This window comes from Rhincodon typus, chromosome 42 (assembly GCF_021869965.1).
Source record: "Rhincodon typus isolate 14 chromosome 42, sRhiTyp1.1, whole genome shotgun sequence".
Taxonomy (NCBI): domain Eukaryota; kingdom Metazoa; phylum Chordata; class Chondrichthyes; order Orectolobiformes; family Rhincodontidae; genus Rhincodon; species Rhincodon typus.
In genome coordinates, this window is record NC_063373.1 from 1,198,523 (window position 1) to 1,225,878 (window position 27,356).

General features: G+C 44.8%; 1 protein-coding gene and 1 gene segment (V, D, J or C); one reads left to right on the top strand and one right to left on the bottom strand.

Annotated features, from left to right (window-relative positions):
• The window catches only part of LOC109922686 (T cell receptor alpha chain MC.7.G5-like), an 89,005-nt gene that overhangs the window by 18,562 nt on the left and 43,087 nt on the right, over positions 1 to 27,356 (bottom strand). Inside the window, exons 4-5 of the mRNA XM_048619160.1 lie at positions 22,839 to 22,852; positions 141 to 184 (exon numbers count right to left, since the gene is read on the bottom strand). Coding sequence (XP_048475117.1) covers positions 141 to 184; positions 22,839 to 22,852 — 58 coding nt within the window. The remainder of the gene's footprint in view (positions 1 to 140; positions 185 to 22,838; positions 22,853 to 27,356) is intronic.
• On the top strand, positions 7,479 to 25,787 carry LOC109924115. The segment is given in 2 exon segments: positions 7,479 to 7,625; positions 24,985 to 25,787. Coding segments are annotated over 2 exon segments (399 nt in total).

Consider the following 27,356-nt stretch of genomic DNA (forward strand, 5'->3'; position numbering starts at 1 on the left):
AACTTACTGGGATCTCTTTCTCACTACAGCATTCCTGTCTCCTCAAACTAATACATAATTTCCCGCTCCCCCCAACCGTCCTCTTGTTGCAGTAAAGGACAAGAGAACAAGTGAAAAAGATACCAATAGCTTGTACTTACTTGGCTCCACAGTCAATTTGGTTCCTGCTCCGAATATTAGTGGTCTGTAAGTACACCATGATAAATATCCACGTCAAAACTCAAAGACTGGCATGAGTCACCTCTTAGTCCAGTTCACCATAACCCACCACCTAAGTCTATAGTCTGCCTGGGTCAGACACCAACTGCTAAGGTCCACACACTCAGTGGCCACTCGCTCGTTCTCACAGCAATAGGAAATACCAAGGCCGGCCAAGAACATGAGGAGAAATTCCTTCTTTATTTTACAACGAGATCCTTAAAAAAAAATAAACATATATATACACCAAGCAAAAAAAATTGCTTGAATTGATTGGAACCCTTTAGGAAGTGATGGCTTTACCAGCTCTTTAAGGGGGACTAAAAGAGCAGATTTTTGGAAAACTACAGAGCTGTCTGGATTATTCCAGCTTGGATTCCCAATGGAATATGGTAAATCACTCCCTCTCACCCACTGTTCTGGGAACGGAAAGCAGTGAAAATAAGGAAATGCAATATCCGAGAGAGGGCAGTCAGATCCCGAAACAAACCCACACACGCAAATGAGAAATTGTTACAGAAATTCAGGAGTTTTGGCAGCTTCTGTGCAAATGGACAGAGAGAGAGAGAGAGAGAGAGAGAAACATGATTAATGCAAAGAACTGGTACTCACTGGGTCTTACGATCAGCCTGGTCCCATTTCCGAATAGGAGCTTCTCGGTATCTCTATATGTTGCACACAGTTCAATCCCTGGACAAAATCTACTCGTTCCCTTATCTCTTCGGGATCATACCTCATCCTTTCTCTGGGGTGGGTACAGACCAGAGAGAGCAACTGGACAGGTCTTGCCGTAAATCCAGGAGCAGAAATCAATAGAAACAGACTCAAAGGTGGGAAAAATGCACAGAATGGAAAAGGAGAATGGGTGGTGGGGTTAGGAAGGGTGTAGGGTAAAGCTCTGGGTAAGTCAGAGAGTTGTTAGAAAGGATTTGGAGGGTCCTTTGTGGCCGGAGAAGTTATTGTACGGGCGCTGCAGGAGATTATATTACTGTGTCCCAGCTGTATATATCCCACAGTGATACAAACCAGTACAAAAACTGTACACAGACTGTTGTCTGCAGATTAGAAGATCTCACCCTCTCTGATTCACTCCGCCCACTCTTACATTTGGGCTGTTTCCAGAAACCGTTTTTAAAGGGAGCTTCCTCAATGAGTGAGGGAATAGGTCAGGAGCTCTTATCCAGCTGAATGGCCCATTCACTCACTCTGACCTGGACCTCACCTCCATTCCTTCCACTATGTCACTTTCCTGAATCGCTAGTCCCAACTGCTTCGAGACCCGGCAAATGGATGAGAATCCCAGATGGATGTGGAGGGGAAAGGGTCCAGCTCACGCTATCTCTGAGAAATGTCTTCGAGGTTTGCTGTCGTGTTGTGGAAAGAAAGTCATAAATTGTAATTTTCTTCGCTCTCTCTCTCTTTTTAACTTTGCTTGCCTGATTCTGAGAACGAAGGAATGTAGCAATCTATTTTCACCCAAGTCACTAATATCTTTCTTAGTTTTTCTGTTAAAACACATTTGGACGTATTTCTCAAATGTAATCCTTTTCTTCTTAGTAGGAACAAGGTATGGTTTTGGGAGCAATGGTGGCTCTAATAAGATGTGGGCTAACAAAGGGAATGCAGTGGGACCAGTGGAGATTTAATGTAACTTTGGCAGTATAGACTCGATTGACTGAAGGGCTTCTTCTATACTGTATATGATTTAAACAATAGCTCGCCGTCTCTAGCAATTAAATGGAATTAAACCCATTGCCAGACACAGCCTGATACACCTTCCCCCCTCAGCAAGGACCATCTCCAACAAGACAGAATCTAACCAACATCCCTTGACATTCAATGGCGTTACCATCACTGAATCCCCCTCCCGTCAACATCCTGGGGATGACCCTCGACCATAAACTGACCCAGACCCAGCCACGTAAACACAGGGTCTACAACAGCAGGTCAGAGGCTGGGAATCCTGCAGCGAGTCACTCAAATCCTGCCTCCCCCCACCCCAAAGCCCTGTCCCCCCATCAACAAGGCACGAGTCAGGAGTGTGAGGGAATACTCCCCACTTGCCCCTGGATGGGGGCAGCTCCAACAACACTCGAGAAGCTCGACACCATCCAGGGACAAAGCAACCCCTGCTCGATTGGCAGCACATCCACAAACATCCCACTCCCTCCACCACCGACGCTCAGCAACAGCAGTGTGTACCATCTACAAGATGCACTGCAGAAATTTAGCAAAGAACCTCAGGCAGCACCTTCCAAATCCATGACCACTTCCATCTAGAAGGACAAGGGGCAGTAGATCCGTGGGAACACCAGCCCCCGCGAGTTCCCCTCTGAGCCAGTCCCCATCCCGACTTGGAAATATATCGGCCGTTCCTTCAGTGTGGCTGGGTCCAAATCCTGGAATTCCCTCCCGTAGGGACATTGTGGGTCTACCCGACAGCACATGGACTGCAGCGGTTCAAGAAGGCAGCTCACCCCGACCTTGTCATTTGGGGTGGGGGGGGGGCAACTAGGGACGGGGCGATTAAAGGTGGGCCCAGACAGCGATGCCCATGTCCCACAAGTGAATAAGACATAAGACATTTTACAGTATGGTTATGGGCGGGTAAACATTTTTCTCTTTAAATTAGACAATGTTTGAGATCCCTGGTATATTCCTGAGTTTTGAACAAGGTACATGAACTTCCCTGGATTATTAACAATTACAGAATTTATAAAGGAAGTCACTGCTCACGGTTTAAAGAACTTTACACTCCTTACATGGACTGATGGCTATGGTGGTTAACACCAAAGCTGTGGGCTAACACCCCACAGAGCCTATCGCATGATAGATGTGGCCAAGGAGCAGAGGTTTCAAAACAGCTCACCCGAACGCAAGTGAAACAGGGCCGACAGTTCCTCAGACTGTCTGCATGTCTTTGATTTGTTTTATTATTGTCACAAATACTTAACTACAGTGAAAAGTTTTGTTTTGCGTGCCAGATCATACCATACAAAGTGCATTAGGGTGAGAAAACAGAGCGAGGAATACAATGTTACAGTTGCAGAGGGGGTGCACAGACAGCGAGATCAACATTAGATTTAAAATTTGAGAGGTCCATTCAGAAGTCTAATGACATGGGGGAAGAAGCTATTCTTGAATCTGTTGGTATGTGTATTCAAACGTTTGCATCTTTTTCTCCGTGGGACGAGAGTATAACCAGGCTGGGAGGGACTTTTGATGATGTAGGCTGCTTTCCCAAGGCAGTGGGAAGTGTAGATGGAGTCAATGGAGGGAAGGCTGGTTTACGTGATGGACTGGGCTGCATTCATAACTCTCTGTCACTTCTTGTGGTCTATGATTAGAGCAGCAATTGCTGGGATGTATCAGGATAAAATGCTTTCAGTGGTGCATCTGTAAAAACTGGGAAGAGTCCTTGTGGACGTACCAAACTTCCTTAGCCTCCTGAGGGAGTTGTTGGTGGCGGTGTGCTTTCTGAACAGTAGCGTTGACGTGGATGGGCCAGGATAGATCCTCGGTGATATTCACTCCCAGGAACTTGGGAGCTCTGGGCCATCTCCACATCAGCTCCATTGATACAGTCAGGCACCAGCCGGTAGTCGATGATCAGCCCCTTCATTTTGCTGACGTTGAGGGAGAAATTACTGTCTTTACACCATGCTGTTAAGCTCTCTATTTCCAGTTGAGAACTAACTCAAACACTGACTGTCTTTTCATCCCAATGTCACTCCCTCCCTCTGACATCCCAACCCCTCACCCCATCATGTGGGTTAGCGGGTAGAGATGCTGAATCAAACGTATTCCATTGCGTGCCAGTAGGTGTCAATGTCGTGGCTGGCTAGCAATCTTCTGGGAAATGGAATTAAGCAGATGCCTGTGTGCCCGAAGGCAAATAGCAGAGCTCTGAGTACATCTCGGTGACAATAATCGAAATGGGGCTTCCATGTGAGCACGTCTGGGCACTTGATATAAAGGACGTGACAAAGGCTTAGGGACAGACCACTGGGAGATGGGGGGCGGTGGTGGTGCGCGACAGTACCATTTAGGAAGTTGTTTGCAAGTCTCAAATAGTGTGGATGTCCCTGAGGAGTAGGTGGGAGGACAAAGCTTGTTTGGTCAGATCCCTAAAACAAAAAGAGGTAATGTCAAGCCCTCTGAAAGGGCTGTGAGAGAGATTGAGGAACAGACCATCAGGGAAACTCAGAGGCAAGTGGTCAAACTTTTCATTGGGCAAAGAATGCCACTGGTAGGCAGGGTAGGAATTTCTCTGCTGTGTCTGTGTGTGTCTCTCTCTGTGTGTGTGTGTGTCTGTGTGTTTGTGTCTGTGTGTGCGAGTGGGTTTGTGTGTATGTGTCTGCGTGTGAGTGTGGTAGGTGCGTGTGCGCGTGTGCTTGTGTGTGTGTGTATGAGAGAGAGAGTGTGTATGTGAGTGTTGTGTGTGCATTAGTGTGTGCGTGAGTGTGTATTTGTGTACACATGTGTGTGCACATTTGTGTGCGTGGGAGTGTGGTGAGTGGGTGTGCATGTATACGTGTGTGTGTGAGTGTGTGTGTGTGAGTGTGTGTGTGTGAGTGTGTGTGTGAATGTGTATGTGTGTGTGTCTGTGCGTGTGTCGGTGTGTGAATGTTGTGTGTGCGTGCGTGTGTGTGTATATGTGCGTGTGTACATATATGTGCGTGTGTGTCTGTGTACATGTGTGTATACTTGTGTGTGTTTGTGTGAGAGTGTGTGGTGTGCGTGTGTATACGTGTGTGTGAGTGTATGTGTGCGTGTGTGAGTGTGTGTGTGATTGTGTGTGAGAGAGAGTGCATGTGTGTGAGTGTGGTGTGGGTGTGCGTGTGCGTGTGGGTGTGCGTGTGCGTGTGTGTGTGTGTGAGTGTGAGAGAAAGTGTGTGTGAGTGTGGTGTGCGTCAGTGTGTGTGTGTATGAGTGTGTGCGTGAGTGTGTGAGTGCATGCGTGCATGTGTGTATGAGTGTGTGTGTGTTGCTCGGAATTTTCCCCGTTCAACCAGGTTGGAGGTTACATGAGTGAACAGAGTTTCAGCTCAAAGCCAGAAACAGGACAGATAGTAATCGACCTGCGCTCAGGAAATTACCAACTCAAACCCTTGACTCTGCAAAGTCCTCCTCACAAACTTCTGGCAACTAGTGTTGAGATTGGGACAGCTGTCTCATAAACTAGTCCAGCAAACAGCCTGACATAGTCATACTCACAGAATCATACCTTACAGACAATGTCCCAGACACCATCCTCACCATCCCTGGATATGTCCTGTCCCACTGACAGGACAGACCCAGCAGAGGTGGCAGTACAGAGGTATACATTTGGGAGGGAGTCCTCAACATTGTCTTCGACTCCATGGTTTTGGGTTAAACGTGGGCAAGGAAACCTCCTGCTGATTACCACATACCTCTAGCTGATGAATCAGTACTCCTGAATGTTGAACAACACTTGGAGGAAGCACTGAGGATGACAAGGACACACAATGTACTCAGGGTGGAGGATATCAATGTACACCACCAAGAGTGGCTTGGCTGCAATACCACAAATTGGGCTGGTCGGGTCCTAAAGGACATAGCTGCTAGACTGGATCTGTGGCAGGTGGTGAGGGAACCAACAAGAGGGAAAAACATACTTGACCTCATCCTTACCAATGTGTTGACTGCAGATGTACCTGTATGTGACAGTATCAGTTAGAGTAACCACCACACGGTCCACTTTTATTTTCACAACAGAAGATAGTTCCAAATAAGTCAGAACAGAAGCTGAAATCTGGATGCACTGCAGCAATTCACCAAAGATCTTCAGGCAGCACCTCCCAAACCCATGACCACTTCCATTTAGAAGGACAAGGGGCAGCAGAGAAATGGGAATACCAGCGTCTGCAAGTTCCACTCTGAGCCACTCCCCATCCTGATGTGGGAATATATCGGCTGTTCCTTCAGTGTTGCTGGGTCAGGATCCTAGAATTTCCTCCCTAAGGGACACTGTGGGTCTAGCCTACAGCACAGGGACTGCAGGAGTTTAAAAAGGTACCTCATCCCCACCTTCTCAAGGGGTCAACTAGGGTCGGGGCAATAAATGCTGGGCCCAGCCAGCGACGACCCTTGTCCCATGAATGAATAAAAAAACACATGCAACTGAATTACAGAAATATTTACATATAACTCTAATTTAAAGGTTTCTAAACGCACACAGTACACACACACACATGCAATCTAGAACAATGCACAATATCGAAATGATCGTTAAAAATTCAAGGTGGTGAAGAAGGCATTTGGTACACTTGCCTTTATCGCTCAGACCACTGAATGTAGGAGTTGCAAGGTCATGTTGCGGCTGGACAGGGCATTGGTTTGGCCATTTTTGGAATACTGTGTACAATTGTGGTCTCCCAGCAATTGAAAGATGTTGTGAAACTGAGAAGGTTTTCAGAAAAGATTTACAAGGATGTTGCCAGGGTTGGAGGGTTTAAGTTATATGGAGAGGCTGAATAGGCTGGGGTTATTTTCCCCGGATCATCGGGGGCTGAGGGGTCACCTTATAGAGGTTTATAAAATCATGAGGGGCACGGGTAGTGCGAATAGACAAAGTGATTTCCTCAGGGTAGGGGAGTCCAAAACTAGAGGGACGTAGGTTTAAGATGAGAGGGGAAAGATTGGAAAGGGGAATCAGGCGGTAATTTTTTCACACAGAGTGTGGGTGTATGAAACGAGCTGCCAGAGGAAGTGGTGAAGGCTGGTCCAATTCCAACATTTAAAAGGCATCTGGATGGTTACATGAGTCGAAAAGGTTTAGAGAGGTATGGGCTAATTGCTGGCAAATGGGACTAGTTTAGTTCAGGAAACATGATTGGCATGAACGAGTTGAGCTGAAGGGTCTTTTTCAGTGCTGCATGACTCTATAAGTTAACAACCAGTGAGGTTTCAAGGCCTTCTCCCTCTCTCTCTCTTTCTCTGTCTCCCTCCTCTCTCTCTGTCTGCATTTCTCTTTCTCTCTCTCTCTTTCTCTGTCTCCCTCCCTCTCTCTGCATTTCTCTTTCTCTCTCTCTCCTTTTCTCTCATTCTCTCTCTTTCTCTCTCTCTCTCTGTCAAACAGTAAAGAGTAAATGTGATCTGGTTCCAGGGTGCTAATTCGTTCCATTCACAGCCCCTGTTTACACACGAAGATTGACTTATGTGCATGGCGGAGTTTCCCTGTGTGAGCCTGGACCCGGGGGAGAGCAGGCAGAGGGGATGGGTTCCTGCTGTGGGTAGGATCTGACGGCAGACTCTGCTCTGACGGAGAGAGCAGAACACCATTCGCAACTTCCCAGCCAGATCTTCACGCCCTGTCTCTGGCCGACTGTGTTCGTTCAGCAACGAGGCAGCTCTGTCTGGTATGGAGTGCTGTCCACCACAATGTGTCCTGCTGTATCTGCTCAGTAAGTACCCTTGGATAGGAGTGGGGCATCGATTGGAACAGGGCATTGGTAAACTCGTACTGTGCCCCCGAATTTATTCTCATGGTCACTAGTTATCTGAAACTGACTGGCTGCTGTGATCTCTTCCCTTCGGGAGACCTGTCCCAAACTCTGGGTTGATGGATGGTGTCCTGTGACATTATCTATGTTGGTCACTGACATCAAGGAGGGCAGTAGTTTCGAGGCATCTACTCCCAGCTAGATCACTCATTTCTGTCTCTCTCTGGTATCTGGACTTAATTCACCAAAGATCCTCAGGCAGCACCTTCCAAACCCACGACCACCTCCATCTTGAAGGACAAGGGGCAGTAGGTACGTGGGCACACCAGCCTCCTGCAAGCTCCCCTCTGAGTCACTCCCCATCCCAACTTGGAAATATATTGAGATAACAAGGTGTAGAGCTGGATGCACACAGCAGGCCAGAAAGCATCAGAGGAGCAGGAAAGCTGACGTTTCTGGTCTGGACCCTTCTTCAGGAAAAATCTACCTTCTGGAAATATATTGGCCGTTCCTTCAGTGACCGGGGTCAGAATCCTGCATTCCCTTCCTCAAGGGGCATTGTGGGTCTACCTACAGCACATAGACTGCAGCGGCTCGAGAAGGCAGCTCACCCTCACCTTCTTAAGGGGGTAACTAGGGCCGGGGTAATAAATGCTGTGCCCAGATTGTGACATGCACTTTCCATGAATGGAGCTGTGTGTGTGTGTGTGTGTGTGTGTGTGTGTGTGTGTGTGTGTGTGTGTGTGTGTGTGTGTGTGTGTGTGTGTGTGTGTGTGTGTGTGTGTGTGTGTGTGTGTGTGTGTGTGTGTGTGTGTGTGTGTGTGTGTGTGTGTGTGTGTCTGTGTTTACCTAAGTCTCTGTGTGGATGTCTGTTTGTATGTGCATGTATATGTGTGTGTATCTACATCTCTGTGCCTGCACCTAAGTCTGTGTATGTGTATTTATGTCTATGGGTGTCTGTGTAAGCGTCTCTGTTTGTCTATATTTTTGTGTGTGCGTATCTAAGTCTGTGTGTGCATGCCTGTGTCTCTGTTTATCTAAGTCTGCTTGTGTGGGTATTTCTGTGTCTGTATGTCTGCATGTACCATGACTCTCTGTTTGTATCTGAATCTGTATGCCTATCTAAGTCTGGGTGAGTGTCTATGTGTGTGTATCTCAGTCTGTGTTTGTGTGTGTTTGTTTGTGTATCTCAGTCTGTGTGCCTGCGCGTGTGTGTTTCTCCCTATATGTGTATCTCAGTCTGTTTGTGAGTATGTGTCTCTATGTGTGTCTAAGTCTGTGTGTATGCATGTATCTAAGCATACGTGTGTTTCTGTATATGCATCTAAGTCTTTGTGTGCACCTGTGTGTATTTGGTTTGTGTGTACTTATGTCTGTATGTATCTACATTTCTGTGTGTGTCTGTGCGTATCTCTGTCTGTGTGTCTGTTCATCTCTGTGTGTATCTCAGTCTGCGTGTGTGCGCGTCTCTGTATGTGTCTAAGACTGTGTGTGCTTATCTCTGTGTGAACCTCAGTCTGTGCATGTGTCTGTGCGTGTGTCTCAGTCTGTGTATGTGTATGTGTCTCTGTGTGTATCTCAATCTGTGTGTGTATGTCTCTGTGTGTCTCAGACTATGCATGTGTTCTGTGTAAGTATCTCAATCTGTGTTTTGTGGTTGTGTGTATATAAGTCTGTTTGTCTGTGTCACTGTGTGTATCTCAGTCTATGTGAATGTGTGTCTCTGTCTGCATACATCTGTGTGTCTGTATCTGTCTGTATCTACATCTGAGTGTGTGTGTCTCTCTCTCTCTCTGTGTATATATACTGTGCGTATCTATGTCTCTGTATGTGTAACTAAGTCTCTCTGTGTGTGTCTCTGTGTGTCTATATCTCAGCGTGTGTCTTTGTCTGTATCTCTGTCTGTGAATGTATGCATACTGTGCATACCTATATCTGTGTGTGTGTGTGTGTGTGTGTGTATCTAAGTCTGTGTGTGCGTGTCCCTGTGTGTATCAATATCTGAGTATGTGCCTCTGTGTTTCTCCGTATGCATGTGTGTGTGTATACTGTACACATCTATACCTGTGTGTGGGTGTATCTAAGTCTGTGTGCTTATCTCCCTGTGTATATCTATGTCTGAGTGTGTGCCTCTGTGTGTATCTCTGTGCGTGTATGTGTGTGTGTGTATACTGTGCACATCTATATCTCTATGTGTGTATCTAAGTCACTGTGCATGTCTGATGGCTGGTTTGTGATACTGGGTGACACCCACAGCCTGGGATCAATTTGCTGCATCGGCTGGGGTTAGCATGAAGGATTCACCGTCTCAATGTCCCCCTTCGTCTGAGAAATGGTAACCCTCAGGTGAAACCATCACCATTCATCCTTCTCTAATGGGAGAGTAGAATTGTGGTCTGGTAGGGCTATAGCAATGTTACTTTTCACGTGTGTGCATATACACCTCTCTATGTGGATATACGTCTCTGTCAGTGTCTATGTGTAGCTAAGTCGTTGTACTTGTGTCTCTCTTTGGTCTGTGTTTAAAAGTTTATCTATCTGTGTGTGTGTATGTGTGCGCGTGTGTGTGCCATCTGTCTGTTCGTACCTGAATCTGTGTATATACATCCCTCCAATGAGTGGGAGATATTTTCTCCGGGGAATTAATTAATTAAAAATCTCGAAGCCACTCCCTGTTTCTCTCTTGTGCCACCCTCCACACGCTACTGCATCGGAGGAGAGTTAAAATCCATCAGGGACTCCTTTTAAAAAAATATACTTTATTCATTAAAATCTATGTATAACGTACATTGACACAAAAGCAGTTCGGTTCTACACAGTTGCATATCAAGCAAACAAAATTTTGAACTTTGACTCTATCGCTCCCCCAAAAAAAACACATAGACCTCTCACACAAAATTAATGTTTACGTATATTTGAGGCGCCAGGAGTGTCCGATAACAGAAAGAATCGCCGTTTACCATCAGCAAAAAGACCTCAGACCATGGTCTTTTCCCCACCGCACCTTGGTGGCTGCTGTCCTAAGCTTTAGTGCGTCCCTTAGCACATAGTCTCAGTGAGAGGGAGCTTGGAGCACCATTCAAATGGACACAGCATCAGCTCGTACTCACACTCATACAGTCAGTGTGGAGAGGGCACAAGTGAATGTTTGTCCATGTGTGTGTGTGTTTGTCTGTGCACTCCTGTGTAAGAGCTAATGAGTATGTGTCTATGTGTGTGAATGTTCCCTCTGTGTCTGAGTGTATGTATCCACGCAGAGTGTGTGAAATTGTCTGTGTGTGTATGTGCGGGCAATGGGAGGTAGGTGCAGTGCGACTTTGAATGAATTGAAAAGCAAGTTTCTCTCCCCCGTGTTCCTCCAACTTGTGTTTAAAGAGCTACAACGCCATCCTCTGCTGGTAGACAGACTCTGCTGCACAGCCGTGCAACAAGATGGTAAAGATCAGCCGCATTAACACTGCTATACTGGTCCAAGTGTTCACACAGCATCCCTGATCCAGAAGCTTACTCTAAACAAATACACCTCCTAACAAACTGTGGACTGTAAATCCGAGAAATAGACGTGGAAGTTGTGGAAGAAGGTGCTCAGAATGGTAAGGGAGTAGGAAAACCAAAAACAAAATAAATACTGAAATGTCAACAGCGAATTTATGAGATAACAAGGTGTAGAACTGGATGAACACAGCAGGCCAAGCAGCATCAGAGGAGCAGGAAAGCTGACGTTTCAGGCCTAGGCCCTTCTTCAGAATCTCCAGTATCTTGTCGAGGATCTGCAGCTCCTACTATCAGCGAATTTATGAGGGCCACTTGACGTACGAGTTACGGGCAGCAAACACAGCACACTGCCTCTGTGTGCGAGTCAATGCTGCTGTCACATTGAATAGCAGTTCCTACTATCTCTGTCACATTGAATAGTGCTGTTTGCCTGTGAATGTGCTTTGAAGAGTTTGTGTATGTGTATCTGTACTACACAGTGCAAATGCGTGAAGGTTCAACGTGAGAATGAAGTTATCAGTACTACTCCCTACGGTTCTTGAGTAGATTTACTATACTCCCCTGCTGTACATTGTATCAAGCTCCCTCTCCTGGTGCTTCCTGGTATCACTGTCATCGGTCTCGCATTTATCGATCTCCCCTGTTGGCTTCTCTGTGGTCCAACAGGTTTATTTATAAACACAAGCTTTCGGAGCCCCAGTCCTTCTTCTGGTATTAGTGCGAGAGGTAGGCTCAGACACAGAATTTAGTTCTTTCTTTAGTTTTCTCAGGACCGTGACTTGAAAGAAATTCGGGGATTTGCATATACATATTAATCAATTAAAACCTCCTCGTTGATTAAAGATTTAACAGCATCTTAGGTTTGTTTAGTAGGTCCCCACCAATGGTGCGAACCTTTGATCTTTTACTTATAAATTCTGTGTCTGATACCACCTCTCAGACCAACACGTGAAGTAGGACTAAGGCTCCAAAAGCTTGTGTTTTCAAATGAACCTGTTGGACTATAACTGGTGTCGTGCGACTTCTGACTTTGTCCACCTCCAGTCCAACGCCGGCACCTCCACACCATGGCTTCTCTATGGATACTCAGTGCCGTCTTTATCGCCCTCTGTTGGCGTCTCTCTATCTTTAGTCTGAGTTTCACTTTCATTGTCTCAGTCTTTTGGATTCTCTCTGGATCCGTGAACTCAGCCTCAATTGATTGCTGACTCCATAATGAAAGACGCCCCTCCAAAAATAAAACAACGACATGACGGTACCTTTCATCTCAATTTATTGAGCCTTCCTTTCAGCTACATTTCACGGTAGTTACTTTCGCTACTGACAATATTATTCTCTCAGTTTCACTAACGTGGTGTGTAAGAGGTTCCAGTCCTTGAATTTCTATTAGTTTGTGGGCGAAAGTATAACAGCTACACTTCCTGCGCTGGCCTGTTGTGCACTACACAGAAGAGAGCTGCTGTTTATTTCAGTGTTGTACTCCTGTCAATAGGACATGAAGATAGAGGTGTGATTAATCCTGAGTGTCATCAACCCAGGCGAGTTGCAATTGAGGCTCGTGGGGAAAATTGATGTGCAGAGGCTGTGTCCCTTCCTCTGGCATAAATAGTTTCTTCCCTCACATCCAGAACTGCGTACAACTTTGTTTAGAAAATAAATACACTCTAGATTGACATCGTTTAAGATTCATGCAATATTTTGTTATGGACCAGACCAGAACCCCTCAAAATGTTTTAACAAGGTAGCCTAGACCTTAACTTTTTCTAATTAAAAAGCAGATGTAACATGCTGTGTTCCAGAGGCAATTTAACTAGTCAAAGTACGCGACATTAAGCAAAATATAATTTATTTTATGCACTACAATTAAAATACAAGCAAAGAAAGAGGAATTTAGAATAACTGAACCCTAGTGGAAAACGTAACAGAATAATAGATACAGTAACTATTACTAATTAACCGTTCTAATATAGTAGCATCCCTTAAACACACCCCTTGGTATAAAAGACAAATTCAGACACAGATTTTCACAGACAGTTTTCCAAACCAGGAGGAAAAAATCAAGAGAAAATCCGGAGAGAGTAGCAGCGAGGAGGCATTTAGCTTCTCATGCTACTGAAAAACCAAAACCCAGAAATCCTGATCTGTGAGAGTTGGCAACATTCATTCAGGCTGTTAGAAAAAAAAAGCCTCTTAAGCTGTTTACTGAAGTGGTCTTTACTGTTCAGCTCTAAACCTCGCGTTAAGCTCTCTCTTAAAAGATAACAGGACAAAATATTCTTTCAAAACCACAGCATTTTCGCACCTCCCCACCTCAAAAAAACACGAACCATCAATATACAAATAAGGCATCCTTCAAAATAAAATCCTTCATCTTACTTTATTAGTAAACTCCAATTACATATGTATTGCATATGCAAATATTCACTGCTATATTCTATTTCAGTCTGCTTATTCCATTATCGAACATCTCCATCTTTCTTCATCAAAGTCGCGACAATGCATTAGCAGTTCCATTTTCTCATTCTGCCACGTATATATTTTGAAATTGAATGGCTGAGAATGATAAGCTTCATCTAAACAGTCTGGAATTTTTGTCCTTAAATTTCTCCAACAACTTTAAGGGCTATGGCGAGAATATACAATTGCCTCAGACACATTACTGGCAATATAAATGTTGAAATGCCCACACCAAGCTCCAGGTTTCCTTCCAAATCGTGGAATCCTTCTGTTGAAGATTATTCAATATTCTGGAAAAAATACCCAATAGGTCTTTCTATCTTCTCGTTGTCTTCTTGTAGGAGTACAGCACTGACACCCACATCACTCACATCGATAGCCACCTTGAATGGTTTGGCATAATTTGGTGTGGCTAACTCTAGGGCCGTGGTCAACACAGCTTTCAGGCTTTCAAATGCTTTCTGACAGTCCGCTGCCCACAAAAATTTTCTGCAGTCCTTTAGTAAGTCAATCAATGGAGCAACCACACTGTTAAAATTCGGTATGAACTTCTGATAAAACACACTCAATCCCAAAAATTGTAATGCTGCCACTTTCGTCGATAGTATGGGAAACCTCCCAATAACTTTTGGTTTCATATCACGTGGGACCATCCGTCCATGTCCGACAACATGGCCCATAAATGTGACTTGAGCTTTTGAAAACTTTCTCTTAGCCAAGATTATCACCAAAACTGCCTCCTGAAGTCAATGGAATAATTGTGACAGATGCTGTGAATGTTCTTTCCACATGTGCATAAAAATCACCAGATCGTCGATATACTCCACAAACTTGGGTAATCCAGAAATGATTGCCTAATATTTGGAATATGGCTGGTATACTTTTCATGCAAAATGGCACGACTTTAAATCAGTATAGTCCATTCAGTGTCACAAAATCTAAATTATCTGATGCCTCCCAGTATCATTTGATTAAGTCCACCTTAAAAGTATAAGTTGCTATTTGCACCTTTTCAATACCGTCTTCCAAACGCAGAAGCGGATGTGATTCAGACTTTGTAACTGCATTGACTTTGCAATTAGTCCATACATAATTGTTGGGTACCATTTGGTTTTGGCACCATTACTGTTGGTGAGCTCCAGTCGCTGCAAATCACTTCGATTATATTGTCTTTGAGCATACGTTCAATCTCTTTTTGAACCTGTGACAACTTTATAGGGCTAAGTCTATAAGTTTGTTGCTTAATTGGAACAGAATTTCCTATATCTGTATCATGCGTAATGAGATTAGTACTTCCCAACTTATTCCCAAAAAACTCCCCATGTGATTGTAATATGTTTTTCAGGTCATTTCGATTTTCCTCTGGAAGATAATTTAGTAGTTTATCGCAATTTTTGAGAAGTTCCTTATTGTGCAATTTAATTTGAGGAATGTCTAATTTAGAATCCTCTGAACTTGCTTGTTCACTCTGTGTTGTAACCAGTAACAGATTCTCCTTTCTCTATTCTTACCTACCAAAATACTCTTTGGGTATATTCACACAACACGCCCTGTGAGATTTCTTTCCATTTGATGTTCTTATCAAATAATTCATTGCACTCAATCTCCTTTTGACTCGATAAGGTCTGCTTAACCTCGTACTTAAAGATATACCTATCACTGGAAGTAACACTAATACTTTATCTCTGCTAGCAAAATTTGTGAATTTTGGTTTCTTGCTGCTTCCTGTTTCATCACATGCTGCACTACTTTTAAATGCTGTCCAGCGAACTCAACCACTGTATTTAATTTCTCCCTAAAATTTGATGCAATGTCCACATGTGTGGTCGCTGAACTCTGACTCACCAATTTCTCTTCAGTTAATTTCAGCAGTCCTCTCACTGCATGCTAAAAGACTAATTCAAATAGACTAAATTTGGTAGATTCATTTGGTGCATCCCTGATTGCAAAAAGGTACCAATGGAATTCCTTTATGCCAATCCTCTCGATAGTCTTGACTATAAACCTCAACATGGTCTTCAAAGTTTGATGCCACAATTCTAATGATCCATGCATTTCTGGATTTGAATTGTTTTGTTCCTCAGCTATCCATAACTTTCTTGAATATTTTTGATGTAGATCTGTTTGTATATCTGTAGGTAGTCCGTATCGAGATTAACTCTTCTGCAATCCTTTTATGTGTGAAACTGCACTAAGCAATGACCTGTGGGAATGCAGTGGACACATCCATAATGGTCAACGAATGCAGATTCCCACTTCTTGTTTTAGGTAGGGGCCACACGCAATCAATTAAGACTCTTGTAAAAGGTTCCTCAAATGTGGGAATGGGTATTAAAGGTACTAGTTTTATCATTGCCTGAGGTTTTCCAATTACCTGACATGTCTGACATGTCTTACAAAAGTCAATCACATCCTTATGCAGTCTAGGCCAATAAAAACGTCTTTGTATTTTGGCTTGAGTTTTCTTAACTCTCACATGACCTCCTAGTAATTCACGTTCTACCCACAACACTTCTTTTCTTTAACTCACCGTTAATACAACTTGATGAACTTCTGTCCACTTCTGATTTGCCTGAATATGCGATGGTCTCCATTTCCTCATCAACAGGTCATTTTTAGGATAGTAACATTCTGGGATACACTCAGGTTCTTCGTCTGTGTATGCTTTTTCAGACAATTGCTTTAATTTTTCATCTTTCTGTTGTAATTCAGTTATTTTCTCTGAACCAAAAATGTTCACTTTATCCCCCACCTGTCCTTGTTTTTTTACTTAATAATTTGATCAAACGTGGTCCCCGATAATTGCACTTCAACTTCCTTATCTCCTGTATCTCTTAAAATTGTAATTTCTTTACCTGCTCTGCTTGGCATTTGTGAATAAACTTTACCCTCACAAGTAAATTGTTTAAGGAGATCTGGCCCTTTCTTTCCAACCAACCCCTGACCAGGTTGTACATTCCGTGCAGCTTTTTGGCTTCCACTGTGCTTTCTTTTACCACTTGAACAAAACTCACTGGCTTATCCTGTTTTCCTACATCCACCTTCCAAGTGTTTTTTTTTTCTGAATCAACAACACTGTGACTTGATGTGGCCTATTTTATTGCAGTGAAAATATCTGAGTTTTTTTCTGATTTCTCCTTACCCCCTGATAGGTTTCCTTTTCACTCTGTGGTAAACTATCTACATTATTTTCAATGAGATTTACTTTACCCTTACCACCCGAGGATTTGTCCTTTTCCTAATTTCTATCACTCGCAGAGTGAAATTGATGTCAGAAGCCACATTTTGATTCATGAACCAACTCACAATCAGCGACCATTTCAGCTGCTAATCTTGCAATTTTAACTCTCCGCTCTTCCACATGAGTTCTCAATTCATCAGGAAGTGAGCTTTTGAATTCCTCAAAAATAATCATCGAAGAGTGTCATATGTTTGATCTATTTTCAATGCCCTTATCTACCTAACAAAATGACTTTGCTTGATTCTTTGAAACTCAATGTTCATTTGAACAGGGTTCCCATTTAGATCGCTGAAGCGTCTAAAGACTTCTGGTACCAGCTCATATGCACTTACGGCGACATTTTTCACCTAATTAAACTCCCCAGATACTTCCTCTGATAGTGATGCAGATAGCTCACTACCTCGACCCATTTTGCTTGAATCACCAATAGCCACATGGTCACCAGCCACTTAATTTGTTTAACCAATTTCATAAATGAAATCAAAAAGGCTTCTACATCCTTCTCGTCGAATTTAGGCAATGCTTGGGCATGTTTAAACAAATCCCCATCAGGTCTTTGGTTACGATAGGTTTGCTCACCTTCACTATCCCCCTCACTAAGCCTACTTTCTACCTTTACCTCCGCCCTTTCATGTCGACTTTCCTCTTTAATTGCTAAATTCTGAAGTTCAAACTCTCTCTCTTTCCTCTCTTCTTCTCTCTCTTTTTTCTACTAGGGCCTTCCTCTCTTTTTCTTCTTCCTCTGCTTTTAGTCATAATTCAAACTTTTTTAAATTTCCTTTTCTCTTTCTCTTTCTTTTTGTTATGCCACGAAAGTTCGTTCTTTTTATTTGTTTCTAATTCAAACTGCTTGACTTGGAATTGAATTTTAGTCATTTCCAATGAGTTCAATGGCATTCTGGGGGCAATTTTAAATGCTGCGTGGCTGCTGCATTCATTTTGCCTTTTCTGGCAGACACAGGGGGCAACTACATCTCTAATTCAGAAAAATTCGCCTAATTCACTTCCTGTAAAACTCCCCAAGTCACTTCTTCCACCTCTAGAAAACCCTTAATGACTGCAAGAGTCACTATTAAACAAGGCACACTCTGTTTAACGCAACTGAATTCAACACCCTAACAAAATACATTAACTCCTACTACTGGCTGCCTTTGAACACAGTAAGTCTAAACTCAAACCTGGAATTGGAAATGTTGGTCCTGACAAGAGCCCGCAGTCTGTTATGGACCAGACAACACTCCCTCAAAATATTTGTATAAGGTAGCCTCGACCCTAACGTTTTCTTATTTTAAAGGCAGACGTAACATATTGTGTTCCACCTGCTATTCAACTGATCAAATTAACTAACATAGAGCAAAACACAATTTATTTAAACACTGTCGTTAAAATACAACCAAAGAAAGAATTTAGAATAAGTTAATTTTAGTAGAAAACATTGCTGAATAATAGATGCAGTAATTATTACTAATTGGCTGTTCCAATGTAGTAATATCCCATAAATACACTCCTAGGCAAAAAAGGCTATTTTAGACACAGATTGTCGCATGAAGTTCTCTAACCCAATAGGGGAAAAAATCAAGAGAAAGTTTGGAGAGAGTAGCAGCCAGGAGACATTTACTGAAACTTCTAAATCTGTGGAGACCCCAACATCTTCTGATGGTTCTGGAAAAAAAAAACAAAACCCAGAAATGTGGCTCAGTGGTTAGCACTAATGCCTCACAGCACCAGGGACCTGGGTTCGATTCCACCCCCAGGTGACTAACTGTGTGGGGTTTGCACGTTCTCCCTGTGTCTGTGTGGGTTTCCCCTGGGTGCTCCGGTTTCCTCCCAAAGTCCAAAGATGCGCAGGCTTAGGTGGATTGGCCATGCTAAATTGACTGTAGTGTTCAGGGATGTGTGGATTAGGTGGGTAATGCGGGATGGGTCAGGGTGGGATGCTGTGAGGGTTGCTGTGGACTTGTTGGGCCGAATGGCCTGTTTCCACACTGTAGGGATTCTATGAAAACATCCTGATCTGTGAGATCTGGCCACACCATTCAGGCTGCTAAAAAAAAATCCTCAAGTCTGCCAAGCTCTTTTCTCAAGTGGTCTTCACTAGCCAGTTCTACACCGCTTATTCAAGCTCTCTCTTTAAAGAAAACAGGGCAAAGGTAAAACCTCTTAAAGTCACAGAATCGTCCCAGTTTCCACATTGCATGTGGGAGTCCCACAAAACTCATTTTCACTCACTTGTAACCGCTACTCTGTAATGTTGTTGCGGTTGAGGTGGTGAGGCTGTCGGTATACCTCCTGTCTCCCTACGGTTTTTGTAGTGGCCGCCTACTGAGTTGGAACACAGTAATGATCACCGTGCAGAGGTAGACGGCAGCATCCTCCATCCCGGTGTCTCTGATGGTCAAAGTGCTGTATTTCTGTTCCCGGTGAAGAGCGGCCTGAATCCTCCCTGCTTTGACCACGCTGCCTTTGGCAGTGATCAGAAGCTGCAGCTCCCAACCTTCACGCCACCGGTACCAGTTCACAAAACTGAGCAAGTTGCTGGTGCTGCAGTTCATTGTCACCGAGGAGCCTTCCACAGCCACCAGTGTGGGAAGTGACTGTCTGATCCGTTCTTTGGCCAGGAGCTCTGTAACATGGAATCAAACCCCATGGGAGAAATGGTGAAAGGATAGAAGGGGTGCAAGCATTCAGCTCCCTGAAACGCATTTTTCAATGGGGAAACTGGCCGTTCATTCCAATGGGCACATTCTGGCATATATTCATACAGCTGGTTTCTCCTCAAATTAATTTTTTAATAAAGTCTTCTCACCGCTGGGCTTTTTAATATGTCAGTGAAAAGAAAGACATTTACACCATTCACATCATCCCACCATATGTCAGAGTCTTTGCTTCTCAACACTCAGTCTGAGAAAATGTCTCGACTTGATGCCCCAACGATGCTGTTGGCTACCGGGTGATTAGATCCCTGAGCAGATGTGGGCGGCGCTAGTTGATATGGTGTTTGTTGCCCATCCCTAATGCCCATGGAAGAGGTGGTGGTGAGCTGCTTTTTCAAACTGCTGTAACCTTTGTTGTGGAGGGAGACGCAGGGAGCAGTTAGAGAGTGGAGTACACGATTTTGACCCAGTGCCAATGAAGGAACTGTGATATATTTCTAAGTCAGGGTGATGAGTGATTTGGAGGGGAACTTGACGCTAATGCTATTCCCATGCATCAGCTGCCCTGGTCCATCTAGAAGGAAATGGTCGTTGGTTTGGAAGGTGCTGCCAGTTTTTTTTTAACGCTTACCTCCAAACACTCAATAATAAAGGGCATCTTTAACCACCTAGTAATATTGCTGTCTCAAAATGGAAATGCGTAAAGATCACATGACGGTTAGGGGCGAGAATCTAAAGTGTAACTCTCCTGGAAATATTGCACTGAGGATAATCAACGTTAATCACAACTCCATCTTCATGTCCTATTGATAGGAGTACAACACCGAAATAAACAGCGACTTTCCTCTTTATAGTCCACGGCAGGAAGTGCTGTCATTATACTTCCACCAACACACTAAACTAAAGGCAACCGTTTCCATCTGTGCATGCAGATGTTACTGCTAATCTATATGTGTGTGTGTGTGTGTGTGTGTGTGTGTGTGTGTGTGTGTGTGTGTGTGTGTGTGTGTGTAGGTTAGAAAGTTTTGTTATCCATGTTTGTTTTGGAGGTTTTGCATGTGTGTTTTGATGCGTATTCATACAATCCTTACAGTATGAAACCAGGCCCTTCGGTCCAACAAGTCCATACTGACTCTGCATAGAGCAACACAGCCGGACTCACCCCTGTAACCTATATTTCCCACCGAAAATTCACCTGACTTTCACGTCCCTCGACCCTGTTGGCGATTCAGCATGGCCAATCCACCTAACCTGAACATCTTTGGACTGTGGGAGGAAACCAGACCGCTTGACAGAAGCCCACAAAGACGCTCAGGGAGAGCGTACACCCGGGTCCCGAGAGCTATGAGGATGCAGGGCTAACCACTGAGCCACCGTGCCAACCCAATGTTCTGGATGTCTCAGTGTCTGATGACAAACATGTTAAAAAGATTAGAAACGTTCACCTGAAGTGTTGTCTCACGGATATAATATCAACTCAGAAGCAGCTGTGTGTGGTTTTGTGAGATAAATTGACTGCAGGGATGATGATAAATGAATTGATCAAGAAATCTCAAGCCCGTTCTCTGTTTCCCTCCCTTTCGTTCAGCGTGATGCAATGTACTCTCTGCTGGTGGATGTCCGTTACTGCAGGTCAAACTGTTCTGGGACTCAAAGAGGGAGGACAGTAGCGCCCAGAACCTTTCAAACTGACAGCAACATCAACTCCAACAGAGACAGTGTGCAGTCTTTACTGCGCTCAACTCGCAGGTCCAGCTGACGTTCATAAATTCCCTGGAGATATTCTAATGTTCCTTTTGTCCTTTGTTTCTCTGCATTCACCCGCCTGTCATTCTGAACAGTTCACTCCTCATCTCCAACAATCCACGTTTTGTTAAGAGGTAGTGTTTGTTCAGTGCTAGTTTCTGGATCACGGAACGTTTGCACACAATAGACAGATCTCACAATGTAATGAGGCTGACTCATATAACGGACTCAAAGTTAGATTCTCTTAAAATGGCGGGTTGTACTTCAGCCGTCTTCGTAATGCTGGAAAACCTGCTCAATTTCTTGATTTGTTAGTGACCATTAACAGACCAGACATTCAGCTCCACTCCTGGACTCTAAAGCGTGGAACCATTCCGATTCGAACCCCACGAAAGTAGAACATAATTAGTTTGTGTTAATCCAGGATTGGAGGTCTGCAGAGAAATGATGCGAGTAAACATGCTTTGTGTTTTATGATCATCAGCATTATTCGTCGGATAATGAGCGAGCTGTGTGGAGGGATTTTGTACCATTGTGGTAGCGCCCCTATTTGTGTCATGAGGCTCACATTCAAGTGCCACATGATCTGGATGTGTGTAATGAAAAATTGACGAAGTGGACGCAGAAATGTTATTTTATCCCGTGGGGGAGTCTAGGAGCAGAAGGCATAATATCAGAATAAGGATTCACACATTTAACATACAATACAATAGAATATCTTTTATTGTCACGTGTATTTCATTTTAGGAGTACAGTGAAAAGCTTTCACAATGTCTGCCTTCTTACAGCGACATCTTAGTTACAAGTACCCAGATACAATTCTTGGGCACAGCAGAAGAATAGAAGTAGTTGTGTAACCTACGGAGTTGAAAAGTAAGTTGAAAATAGAAAGTCATTAAAGGGTTGACATTACAGCAAGGAAGGAAATTTGAAATAGACAATGCAGTGTAACATCTTACAGTAGGGCCTCCACACGTGGTCTGATTGGCCAGTCCAACAGCCATCCCTGCTGTGCTCCAAGTCTCATACTGCTCTACACCGGCACTCAGCTGCTCCAGGGTAAGTGCCAGGACTGCCTCCCCCAGGCTGGTGTTTGCCCAGGACTCGCTGCCTTCGCGATGATCCTTGGTTGCTTCTCTGCACTGCTCCCGGTCTTGCAGCCTACGCACTGCTTCAGGGCTTACAGCCCACACACTGTTCCCAGGCTCACAACTCCCGTGCTGCTCCCGGGTTCACAGCCCACCTGCTGCTCCCGCAATCGCAGCCCACGCGTTACTCCCAGGCTCACAACCCACGTGCTGCTCCGGGGCTCACAGCCCACGCACTGCTGCAGAGCTCACAGCCCACGTGCTGCTCCCGGGCTCGCAGCCCACACACTGCTCCCGGGCTCCGAGCCCACGCACTGCTCCAGGGCTTACAGCCCACGTGCTGCTCCCGGGCTCGCAGCCCACACACTGCTCTCAGGCTCCAAGCCCACGCACTGCTCCAGGGCTCACAGCCCACCTGCTGCTCCCTGGCTCACAGCGCACACGCTGCTCCTGCACTCGCAGCCCACGCGTTGCTCCCAGGCTCACAACCCACGTGCTGGCCCCGGGCTTGCAGCCCACGCATTGCTCCAAGGCTCACAGCCCACGTGCTGCTCCGGGGCTCAGAGCCCACGCACTGCTCTCAGGTTCACAGCCTACACACTGCTCCAGGCTCACAGCCCACGTGCTGCTCCCGGGATCACAGCCCACGCACTGCTCTCAGGTTCACAGCCTACACACTGCTCCAGGGCTCACAGCCCACGTGCTGCTCCCGGGATCACAGCCCATGTGCTTTTCCGGGCCATGCTGCTCCAGGGACTTGCTGCTGGCGCCTGCTGCTCTATCAGCATTCACTACCGAAGCTGACCGGAGAGAAGGAGAAAAAGAAAGAGGACAATAAATAGGAAAACAAAGAAAAAGAACAGGCTGAGCAGAGGAACTCTGGCAGGAGCATCCTACTCTGCCGCCATCTTGCCAGAACTGAGTTGAAGGGACACTTCTTCTTTAGAGGGAAAAGAATGTGTGGAATTGTTTATAACAGCTTGTGTGCTACGTATGTTCAAGACTGAGATAGACATGGAAAGACTGTATAGGTTGGACTTGTAACCTCTTGAGATTGCAAAATTCTCACGTGATTGAATTGAAACATATGATTCTGAGAGAACTTGATTAGAACTTACGTCTGTAATCCTCACGCTGCCCACATCGCACCCTCTTTGTAATCCCCACATTTACCCCTCTGTAATCTTTTCTATGGCCACCTCTCTAATACCCACACTGATTCTGTTTGTCTATATATGTATGTTGACGCTACTGTTCTGTCCCTGACTGATACCCTGGCCATTTTCACATTGCGGTTACAGTAACTTCAGACAGTCAGCAGAGGGTGGCATTGTATCACTTCGGCAAAAGCAACGCAGAGAGGCTTTGGATGCCCTGAAAAATATCTTCCATTGCACAGAGAGAAGAGCAAGCACGCTCAGAGACACCCCCACACACAGAAACATCCATATCCACACACAGTGTGGTCGAACTGAAGATTTTTTTCCTTTCATTCATGGGATGAGGACCTCGCTGGCTAGACCAGCATTTATTGCCCAGAGGGTGGTTAAGAGTCAACCCCATTGCTGTGGGTCTGGAGTCACCAAGTAAGGATTGCAGTTTCCTTCCCTAAAGGGCACTAGTAAACCGGGTGGGTTTTTCCCCAACAACTGACGATGGGTTCACGGTCATCAGACTCTTAATTCCAAATATTTATTGCGAGACTCGAACCCGTGTCTTCAGAACATCGTCTGGGTCTCGGGATTAACAGTCCAGTGTTAATACCACTAGGCCATTGTATCCCCATGACCTGAGGATCACGACTGAAAAATTATGCAGATGTGCAGTGGGTTCTGCCGTGTGAGGCCTCTGTGTTCAGTGAGTCAGAAAGCACCTACAGAGAGGAAGGAGGAAGATGAGAGCGAGATCCGTGAAGAACGCTGAGAGGGAGTAACATAGGGAGACAGTGGTAATCTTGAGCCTGAGGACAGAGAAACAGCAATAGAGGAGCAGAATGCAGAGTTTGGTAAAAGTGATAATGGAGATAATGCTGGTTACGACTGAGGTTGCTTCCAATGATGGAGAAGGTGGGGCTTGAGGGGCTGTATTCAGAAAGGGAACAGTTTGTGGGGCTGCGAGGAGTATGGGCGGGGGGAAATCTCGGCGAGGAGCGTCAGCAATTTTGGTGACTTGCGAACTGATTAAGAAGAAAAATTGGCATCAACTGGGGAAGTGGGCAGTTAAAAAAAAAGGGTATTCAGAGTCAAGTGTACAATGATTCTGGGGAACTGCTTATCATGGATGGAGGTCAGTCAATCAGAATTCTCACTGATGCATTTTAAGTGCAGTGACTGTAACTCTTCTCGGATGTGTCAATTCACTGCGAGTCTGCTCTCTTCCTCCCACCCACAAGCCAGTGAAGTGGAAACCTTCAGAGACACGTCAGCATTTTACTGACAGCGGGTTTATAGAATGGGTGCCTTCAAATATCCGGCTGCACAGAGGACAGCAGCAATGCGGCTACTTAGCATCTGGGTTGTGTGGGGAGCAATTCTAACAGGTAAACTTGAAGCAAATGCATTTAACATTTGTTCATTCGATCATAGCATGAACTGACCACAGCCTGACACTTGACAATTTATGTCTGTTTTCCCTTTCAGACATGAGTCATGGAGATTCTGTCACTCAGTCACCTTCCTCATATGTTCAGAAAGCAGGAAAGGCTGTGGCTCTAAACTGCACCTATGATACTACATCGAGCAGTTATACATTATACTGGTACCGTCAGCACCCAGACACACCGCCTGAGTTTATTCTGTGGCAAGATACTGATGGTGATGATGGTAAAGCAAGTTTTGTGCAAGATCGTTTCTCTATGCAACTTGAGACCTCGAAAAAATTGACGAGTTTGGCTATCGCTGGGCTACGGCTGACTGACACTGCCATGTATTACTGCGGTTTCAGTGACTACACGGTGATGAGAAACTGTCTCACCCCAGTACAAAAACTTCCTTGAACCGCAGATGGGCTCTGCGTCCGCTGGGGTTTACGTGAATCCTGGGCTGCTGTAGTGTGCTATCAGGAGCTCAAACTCACACCGAGAGGAAACCAAATTAACCTCCGATCAAACTTTCACGAAATTGTTTTCCGGAGCTGCTGACAAAATAAACTGCAGACTCCGAGCGCTCCCATAGACACAAGACAGAATCATATGTGAAGCCTCCTGTTCAAATCCACACCCTCAACAATCTGCTGTCGTGTGATTTGCAGGCAGTAAACTGGGAAAAAGCTGCCCTTTTCCAAGTTTGACTTTCTCACAGCTGACAGGTGCATCCAGAGACACGACAGCAGTTTACTGAGGGTGCGACTTTGGAATGGGGGTTTCTGAAGAGGCTGATTTGAATGAATTGAGGAAAAGGTGCATTAATCCTCTCATAATCGAGGTGATCATATAGAACTCTATCTGCTGAGAACGTAACAGGGGACCAGCTCTCGTTTCTGTATGTGTGTGTTTATGTGCATGTATGAGTGTGTGTGATTGTTGTTTATATGTATGTGTGTGTATCTGTGTGATAGTGTGGGTCTGAACAAGCGAAGGTTCAATGTAACTGTAAACTTATCAGTACTACTACCACACAGTATTTTATATCAAACTCCTCCTCTTGATGTTTTTTTTTTGTATCACTACCAACCATCTCACATTCATCGATCTCCACTCTCAGTTTCTCTGTGGAACCTCATTGCCGTCTTTATCGCCGCCTGCAAGCGTCTCTCTATCTTTAATCTGAGTTTCCCCTTCATTTTCTGCTTCTTTTGGATTCTCCTCAGCCAACTCAGCCTCAATTTGATGGGAGATAACATAATGGAAAAAAAATAAAACTACTACGTGATGGTATCTTTCATGTCAATTTATTGAGTCTTCTTTTCACCTGCATTTTCACAGAGGTCGCTCTCGTTATTGACTCGAATAACGTTGTCTTGGTTTAACTAATGTAGTGTGTAAGAGGTCACGGGTCCTTGATTTTTGGTCAGTGTGTGGATGGAAGTATAACAGCTATATTTCCTGCTCTGGCTTGCTGTGCAATATAAAGAGGAGAGCCGGTGTTTATTTCAGTGTTGTACTCCTGTCAATAGGACATGATTATTCTTATTATCCTGAATAGAATCAACCCTGATGAGTTACACTTGAGGTTCTTAGGGGCTACTGATGTGAATTGGCACCGTGTGTCCCTCTGGCTCAAATAGACCCGGTTTCTAAGCTAACGTCATCTACAGACATATAATATCATCTGTGGAAATGATTTCAAAATGGATACACTCTGAATCCTAACCGATTAACATTGATACAATATTCCCAAATTGAACGTGGGAGCTCCACAAAGTTCATTTTCACTCCGTTATTGCTGCACCTCTGTAAGGTTGTTGTGGTTGAGATAGTGAACTGTCAGTATAGTTTCTGTCTCCTCGGCGTTCCTGTATTGGGTGCTGATTTGGTTGCATCATGGTGATGATCACATGGCAGAGGCAGATGGCAGCAGCGTTCATCCCGGTGTCTCTGATGGTCAAAATGCTATAATTCTGTTCCCGGTGAAGAGCAGCCTGAATCCTGCCTGTTCCGACCACGCTGCCCGAGGCCGTGACCAGAAGCTGGGGCTCCTGCCTGTTACCCCACGGGTACCACTTCACGAAGCTGAGCAAGGTGATGGTGCTGCAGTTCAGTGTTACTGAGGAGCCTTCAACAGTCACCAGTGCCAGAAGAGACTGTGTGATCCGTTCTCCAGCCAGGAGCACTGTAACGTGGAATCAGAACCCACAGGAGGAATGATGAAAGGAGATAAGGGTGCATGCGTCCGGCTCCCTGGAAACGCATTGCATTTCCCAAATGGGAAACTGGCTTTTCAAAGCATTTGGTTCCCCTAGTAGATATTCACGCACCCCATTTCGTCTGAAACTATTTTGAATTTATAAAAAAACCAATATTTTCACACCTCCGTGCTTGTCTATCTATTAATAAAAAAAAACGTTTACTCCA